Source organism: Tripterygium wilfordii, chromosome 20, assembly GCF_013401445.1.
Source record: "Tripterygium wilfordii isolate XIE 37 chromosome 20, ASM1340144v1, whole genome shotgun sequence".
Taxonomy (NCBI): Eukaryota; Viridiplantae; Streptophyta; class Magnoliopsida; order Celastrales; family Celastraceae; genus Tripterygium; species Tripterygium wilfordii.
Window position 1 is genome coordinate 42490 of NC_052251.1, and position 8817 is coordinate 51306.

The following is an 8817-nucleotide window of genomic DNA, read 5'->3' on the forward strand; positions in this document are numbered from 1 at the left end:
ACAGCATTAGATTAAGCACATTGGAAGAAGATGTGCTGGTGGGTCTCATCCTCCCTGTGGCAGAGGACACAAGTAGTAGCAGAGGAGATATCAAACTTGTTCATTCTATCCATAGTCCATAGCCGAGAGAAGTTTGCTACCCATAGGTTAAAAGAATGGCGAGGGATGTGGTGCGTAAACCAGAGCAAGTGATGGACATTGTCAGTACTTCTTCGCTCAAGAAGTGCTTTCCAATCAGCTTTAATAGTAAAGGATCCATTAGTTGCATGCAAAATCACATGATCCTTCTTCCAAAGATTGGGGGTGAAGGTTATTGTCTCCCAAACAGGGATCAGATCAGCTGGGATACTAGGGAAGTTCCAAGCCCCATTCTCTGTAATGATATCTGAAATCTTTGCTGACCAACCAAGGCCAGAAGAGGTTAAAATACAGGCAGAGAAGAGGCTACAAAGGGGCCCTTGTGGGAGCCAAAAGTCAGTCCAAAGAGTGATGTCAAGCCCATCTCCAATAACATGCCTAAACATTCCACGGCACCAGCTCCTACTCTGAAGGATCTCACGCCAGGTCCAAGAAGGACTATTTGGTAAAGGAATGTGCCAGAAGCTACGCCCGCGAATGAGGTTAGCTCTTACCCAGTTCGCCCACAAAGAAGTAGGGGAAAAGAGGACAGTGAACACTCTTTTGAGAAGGGCAGCCCTACTCCAAACCTTTTGATACCTAACCCACCCTCTTCTTTAGGGAAGCAAAGATAGAACCAGGAGATCTTAGCACCATTGCTATTTAGGGAGGTTCCAGACTAGAGAAAAGCAGCCAGAATGGTCTCTATACGACGAATACTGCTAATCGGGAGCTGAAATACTGAGGATCCATAGACTTTAAGAGAATAAAACAGACTTGATGAGCTGAAGTGAGAGACTGAGCTGTCCAGTGACGAATTCGGGCCAAGATTCTACCAACAAGTGTAGTTGTCAAAAATGGTGTAACCCCACTGAGTCATATAACGAACGACAAATCTAGTTGGACAATCCAAGTCTATAGGCCCAGCCAATATAAGGCCCACGTATAACCTTTACATCATACCTAAGTAAAGTTATAGTCATGCCAACTTGTCTGACACCATATTTGACACTTGCAGCTAATGCCTTTTGGCCTACTTACTTAATCATGTTCACAGTAACATTTTCCTAACAACAGGAACTAGGTTTCAAGGTATTTTTATTGAATTGGCGGCTGTATGGTGGCGCCAACATAGCGAGGGCGTTAGCATGTCCAAGCGCCACTTCATGAACTACTTCCTTTGTAAAGGAGTTCCAACCAATTCAGGTTACAACCGACATTTATGAATATGACAGCTTCATATCCCAAGGTATGACATTCTTTCGTGTGAATATCTATTCATTAATTACCGCCTACCATTCTACCGATACCCTAATCGACACCTGTCATAATCATTTCATATTGTAGCCTTATCTCATTATTTGCCTATCGACCCTGACACAACCGAGATAATGGACTTTCATACATCTATTCTGTACAATCTAGTCCAATGGGACAAGTGGAATAAACACACAATTCCTGAGGTCGATCCTCCTTTTCTTGTAAAGACCCCCTTCTACCATATGCGGGGGGATCGAACCTTTTCAACCAAGAGAACAAAAAAGAATATACTTTCCTAACCCTTACTAAATACACTCAGACAAAACACTAAAACCATAGCCGGTCTTTCATCTCCGATAAACTCTAACTTGATCGTCGGAAACCTCCACGATCGGCACCACCCAAACCAATTAAGGAGCTTTCACGGTTGTTCTTGTTGTGACGTTTGCAGGATTTAAAGTTGCAGACGGACCCCACAAAGATAAAAGTTGACCTTTCAAAGATTGTAGCAATTTGCCCCTACAATAAGGGGCTGGCAATCCTCATGACGAAGCCAAGTTGTGATTAAAGGAACTCCTAGGTATCGAATAGGGCAGTGGCTGATATGGAACCCCATAGTTTGGGCAATTTGATGTTGGATTTCCTTATTCACGCCTGAAAGGAAGATACTGCTTTTAGCTTGGTTTGGACAAAGCCCTGAGAAACTAGCAAAGTGATCCAACGTAGCTTTAACAAGATGAGTTGACAAACAAATAAAGATGGAGGATAGACAAACAAGAACTGTTGGTTCTGGAAGAAGAGTAATATTATTGCAACTTCCTATTACACGACCGTGACATGCTTTCTTATACAGTCCTAGAGAATCTCTAATAATTACAAAGATAATTGTGGAAACAATCATTCCTATAATTCACTCATATAGTTTCTCCTAATCACTACCATAATCTCTGCTACCAATTCCTTAAATGTAGGACTCTCATTTACATACATCTTAATTACAAGGAAAGTCAACAAGATGAATCTCTCAATTGGCATTGCAAAATAACATAAGGTCATCAGCAAAGCTAAGGTAGGATATGTGGTTCCTTTGGCACCTCCAATGAAATTTAAACCAAGAATTTCGAACCATGTTGCTCATGAGGCCGCTGAAACCTTTCATAGCCAAGATAAAGAAATAGGGAGAAAGAGGGTCCCCTTGGCGAATGCCTCGAGAGGCAGAAAAATAATCACTTGAGGCAAGATGACGTTTCGTCTCCCTGCAATGATTTTAGATATGCACTTATAAACAGTGTTGCAACATGAGATGGGGCGGTAGTCTCCCAGGCTCGCTGGATTCTCCATTTTTGGCACCAAAGAAATCTTTGTGGCTTGAAAAGTCGGGAGAAGCTTTCTCATAAACCCCAATTCTCATAAACCCCTAAATCCCATCGACCCCATAAATCCAAAACCCCATAATTAGGGTTTCTTGCTCTTAAGTATGTTCTCTTGTTTTTGTTGCGTGGATGAGGTGTGGCCCTCGTATTTTTTACATATTTTTCTTTTTGATAACTCTAAAATTTTACATGCACTGTTAATTGGACGGATCACTGCAGAGTTTTGTCTTTGTACTTTCTTTGATTTGGAAATTTTGGACATAAAATCAATCTTGTGGTAATAAAAAAAATACAGATTTCAGAAATGTGGGTCCTAGGACAAATTTGGATTGGAAAATTATATCATAGAGATAAAAATATGCAACTTGATTGAACATTTAGATATGGAAGTAGGTAAATTAAGCAACATGTTAATTTCATTAAATACTTTTCAAAATTATGTCCTGTGCTCTGCTTATATGGCCCTCACGTACAAAGGCCAGCGAAGAAGGTCCCATGAAGCATCCTATATATGAACACGTGCGGGTTTCTTCTTCTTTATTGTCTCGTTCAAAGGTCTACGTATATTAATTTCTGGGATAGTCTACACTATAGATAATTTATATTCTCTATGTATGGTCTTTTGAGAACTCAAACATTGCGGTGCAGCCGCACGTGTTCGTTGTTGGCTCATGGTGACCAGATATCATGTTCCCAATAATGGAATGAAGAAATTCTTCGTCAAACTGAAACTTATTAATTTGACCAAAGAGGATCAGCTTCAAAGGTTTTGTTTTCGTCGAATAAACCTTGCATAATTTGCCTGTTCTTTCCTACAATATCTTTTCTTTCGAATTATTCATGGAAAGATAGATCTAAAACCATTATTATAAAAACGAACGTAGTTGCCTTCTGGGCAATTAGCATAATGAAAATGTGTTAAATAAATTCATGCCCTTTTACTTGTTATAGTGCGTTTGGTAGAGGGGTAATGGGGTGTAATGGTTATAAAGGTAATTAAATTTTAAGTTTATTTGTGTTTGTTATGTTGGTATAATTTTTACTCCTGTAATAAATTTTAGTAATTGAGCTTATTTTTTATACATAAAGTTTACTGGTGGGGGACCTGGGTAATAAAAAGTAATAGGAAGTTTTACTCTAACCTATTACCCCCTTAATTAAATCCCCAAAAAACTCCTCACACATGGTAATTGAAAATAAGTTCCAACGAGAAGAATTTCACATTAGAAACACATATATATATATATATATATATATAATATGTGTCTGCCTATGTGTGTATATATATATATGCATATGTATTTATATTTTATCAAAATGTCTGCCTCTATATATATATATTTTAAATTTTGATACATGATAGTCGTAACAATAAAAAAAAAACATGATCTTACTTTTTTTCTAGTTTGATTCATTACAATAATAACAAACAAAGGTAATGGTATTACACTAATAACCTATAGTCGTAACAAACAAGAGTAATGAATGCTTGGATAAATTTTACCCTTCTTTACCAAACAATGGTAACAATTATTCTCCATAATTGTTACCCTTGTAACATTTACATGGGTAACAAATTATACCCCCAAATTCTTATTCTCATACCAAAGAAAGAATATAGCCATCAAAATTTCCATATTTGTATGAGCAAAAACGGATATTTCTTCTTTTAAAAAAAGAAAAAGAAAGATAAAGGCTCCCAGTCATTCAAAAGGTTTCACTAATCCATTCAGTTTACACTTCATATCTTTTTGGACCATGAATTGGCCGGAAAAAAGACAACAAATAACATTTTCCTGCAGCAAAGTAATACAGAATTACGAATGCATTGGCCCTCCAATTCCAACCTCCTCATCCCCTTCCCCTGTAATATATATACACACTACAGGTAAGTCTCTTTCAATTCAGTCAATGTAAATAAACTCGGAGTGAGAGCGTGTCCAATGAACACTTGATAACACATTTTCAAGTGTTGAAAAGTGAACTTTATGGAAAATTTAGAGTGCTGGAGTTCTACAATGGAAGAAAATGAACACTTAAAAACACACTTTCTTGATAATGACACTTGAAATATAGGTTGTTGTTAAAAATGACACTTGAAATATGAAGTATGTATATAGTTGATGAATAGTGAAGAGATGATGAAAAGGAAGAAAGAGATATAAAAAGGAAGAGAGATGTGATGAAAAGGAAGAGAGATAATGAAAAGTAAGAAAGAGATGATAAAAAGTAAGAGAGAGAAAATAAAGAAGATGAGTATGAAGTGTTGATGAATAGTGTATATTGTGGGACTCACTCACCCAATTAAGTTATGCCAAGTAGAAGAGAGAGAATGATTTTGACGTGTTTGATATAGTTTTTAGCACTGGAGTTGGTCTGACGAGCAACAAAATGATGTCCTAAGAAGCATGATGTCATAATTCTTGTAATTTAAAATCGCAAAATAAATTGTCACATTGTTCAATAGTCATTAAGAACCTTCAAAGAAACACCCCTCCTGAAACCCAGAAAATCGAAATAAAATAAACAAATCTCCAAATTCATGCACCATTCATTTCTCCCCTGTATATATATATTACCAATATCCTCTTCTGCCACAAAAACTTTCCTCCCTTCCCCCTGAGCCCAAAAAAAATCAGATTCAGAAAAACCAAATTACAAAAACTTGGAGTTACGGAAAATGCTGAGACACAACAGTTCAACATTAAGCGAGTCTGATTCAACTAATTTTCTTGAATCAGTTCGTCGGCACTTGCTCGGAGACTCTGAACGTGAACTTGATGCGACGAGTTCCAACGAAAGCTGCAGCATTAATACCAATATCACTCCTGTGTACTGCAGGAGCTCAAGTTTCGGCACCTTGTACCCTTGCCTTGCAGAGAACTGGGGAGGCTTGCCGCTCAAAGTTGACGATTCCGAGGAAATGCTTCTCTACAGTGTTCTACGCGACGCCACAACTCTTGGCTGGGTCCCGTCGTTGTCGTTGTCTGATCAAAATGTAATAAGTCCCACTAATAATAATTATCCGCTTCCGCTGGTTAAGTCGGAAATTTCGGAATTACGGACGCCGCCGTCGACAGTGAAACCGGAGGATGATGGGCCTACCAAAAAGAAGCAGAAGCATTATCGAGGAGTGAGGCAGCGCCCGTGGGGGAAATTCGCAGCCGAAATCCGTGACCCGGCGGCAAATGGGGCTCGGGTTTGGTTGGGTACGTTTGAGACTGCTGAGGATGCGGCTCTGGCATACGACCGAGCCGCATATCGAATGAGAGGGTCCAGGGCACTGCTCAACTTTCCCTTGAGGGTCAATTCGGGGGAGCCGGACCCAGTGAGAATTACGTCCAAGAGGAGGTCGAGGTCACCAGAGCCAGATTCATCTTCCACATCAAAAAGGCGGAAGAGGAAGGCGGCTGGTTTGGAGACGAGAAATGGAGAACCAATTGGGCAAGTTGGATATCAAGGGGTGCCATCTGGTACACATGTCGAGCAGCTATTGGTCAGCCGTTGCTGACAAGTGTCCAGGGATAATTTTTCCTCTTCTTTTTTTTTTAGAAACAGATTCTTTGTTGAGTGACGGTAATTACGCGATGTATATATGTGATGCCATTGAGCATTCAAAGAATTTTGGATATTCATTGTTTACAATTTTTTATTGGATTTGAAGTGGAGAGAAACGACTGTGGCACACATTATTACAAAGGGTTTAGTGCATATATCATCGTTTGCAATTAGATCACTAAAAGAAAAAATTTCAAATTGAGTCACTCAATATGTTTAAAATTTAAGCAATTAGGTCATTATGGCCCAATTCCGATCAGTTGCTCGTCGAAAATTGCTTAGTTGTCATTTAAGTGTCGTAGTGGAATATAAAATTAAAATTAAAAATAACACCCGGATGTAAGAACAAACAAAATGAATTAAAAGATGAAAATGGAGAAAATAAAAAAAAAAAAACAAGAAGAAGAAGAAATCAAACTTGTTAGATCTGAATGTCTGGTTTAGGTGATTTTATGTTGTTTTGGTGTTCATATCAACAACGACCAAGAGACTAGAAGATCAAGGGGCTTCCGATTTATGACTTTCAGCGGAAGTTGCACTTGCAAAGATATCGTTGCCGCCTTCAGTATCCTTCTCTCTCGTCAAATGATTGTGAAAAGGATATTGTTGGTGTTGATCCAGTGCCCCCTCTTCGATAACGGAGGATTAAAATTAGAAGTGCGCCTCACCCCTATTTGAATGTCTTATACCATAACATAAAAGGAACTGGAACTTCTTAAGAAACCTCTGCTCTGGTATTGGTCGCGCCGAGAAAAGTCTTGAATCCTCTATACTCTATGGCGATCTCGCCACCTGCAAACATCAAGCCAATTCAAGGAAGTGTAGCGAAGTGATTCTCCCAATAGAAGCCTTTAAGATATGGGGGTTATTTCATGAGTTAGAGGAGATACATCAATATAATGGATTCTTTGTTCTATTATCTAAAATACATACTTGCATCAGTTTAGAGAAACTGATGCAAGTGCTCGAGTGCTCTAAATAGGGAGCCGTCGAATACACCAATTTCGTTTAACATGAACGTTTGGGGCAAAAATGTTTGGAGACCAAAATGTTGCCATATCCGAAGCCAAACGCAGACGTGGAATGTCGTCATGATTTGGAGGCGTATTTACACTTGGTGGACGTCACGAGTTCTTTTCTCCAATTGTATGTTCAGAACAAATGCGAAGAAATGCACCCATTGTCACTGAAAATACACTATTTGCTTCAATCATTCCTAATTTTCTACCAAAAGCAGTTTCACATTCTCCATTGCTGAGAAACCCATTTGAGATTTCCCTTGAAATGTTGAAATTGAATGGGTTAATCACTTTTGGTCATCGAAAGATTTTAGATTTTCAAATTTAATCATCCAAAGTTCAAATGTTTCAACTTGGTAACCTAAAATTCAAATTTATTTCAATTTAGTAACTCGATCAGATTTCTAAGATATTGGTCAGTCAAAGTGCCTATGTGGCACTTGACCATCATCTTCAACTGATTTTTGGTTTGTGTGGCCTGGCACTTGTTCACTTGGAAAAGATATTGAAATAAAAATTTATTAATTGTCAAATGTTTTAAACAAAATAAAAAAGAAAAAGTTAAAAAATGTTGTCTCCATCTCCAGTCAAGCTCTAAATCTCCAAGACACCACACCACTTTCACGAGAATCACCACCACTAATCTTTATCAAATCACTTTCACCATAATCACCATCACCACACCACTTTCATCAGAATCTCAAGGGCAACACATCTCTCTACTCAACTACTATGACCCAATCAAGCTATATATATATACCCAATATTATAGTGCATCGATTGAGGTGAAAGGAGAAGGAATCTTGGCACCACTAAAGGAACCTGAGCCGTTGAACGGAAGGAATCGAGAGTTTTTCGACTTCATCAACATGGTGACGATCCAGAGCAGAGATGGTGATATGCTTCCGCGAGATGCCGTTGAGAGTTTGTGAGAATTGGGGTTTCTCAATTGGATGGGTACATATGAGTTTGTGAAGAGGTGAGAATATGGGTTTGTGAAGATTTCAATTTCGATTCTACGATTAGAGAAGGGATTGTGAAGATATGAGAATAGGTAAACCTAGGGTTTGTAAAGATATGTGACTTTGATGGGGGAATCAAGATTTCGAGTATCAAATTGAAAATTCCACCTGATTATTGCCACATCAACAACATCTATACAATCAGCAACGCCGTTAAGCCATGTAGACGATTTTTGTTCGGTCAACTCGCCAAATAAGCAGATTGATTGCCCGGAAGTGTGATGATCTGACCAAGTTACTAAATTTGAACTTTAGGTTATCAAGTTGAAACATTTGAACTTTAAGTGATCAAATTGAAAAATTCAAAATCCTTTTTATTTATATATAAAAAGTTATTTTATAAAATAAAAAAAGAGGAAAGTCACATTTAACAAGAAAACAAACCTACTAGTATGATGGACTTGCCCGTAGGGAATCATTGCTCACCTCAGTAGGGTTTTTAAGATTAGGTTCGGTTCGGTTCAGTTC

The 8817-nt window shown here is 38.4% G+C and overlaps 1 protein-coding gene across 1 annotated transcript; it reads left to right on the plus strand.

Moving 5' to 3' along the window:
* Positions 1-5196: 5196 nt before the first annotated feature.
* Positions 5197-6510, plus strand: LOC119987340 (ethylene-responsive transcription factor 1A-like). The gene has a single exon (XM_038832223.1). It carries the CDS (start codon positions 5431-5433, stop codon positions 6259-6261), a length of 831 nt encoding a protein of 276 aa, XP_038688151.1. The 5' UTR covers positions 5197-5430; the 3' UTR covers positions 6262-6510.
* The last annotated feature ends 2307 nt before the right edge of the window (positions 6511-8817 follow it).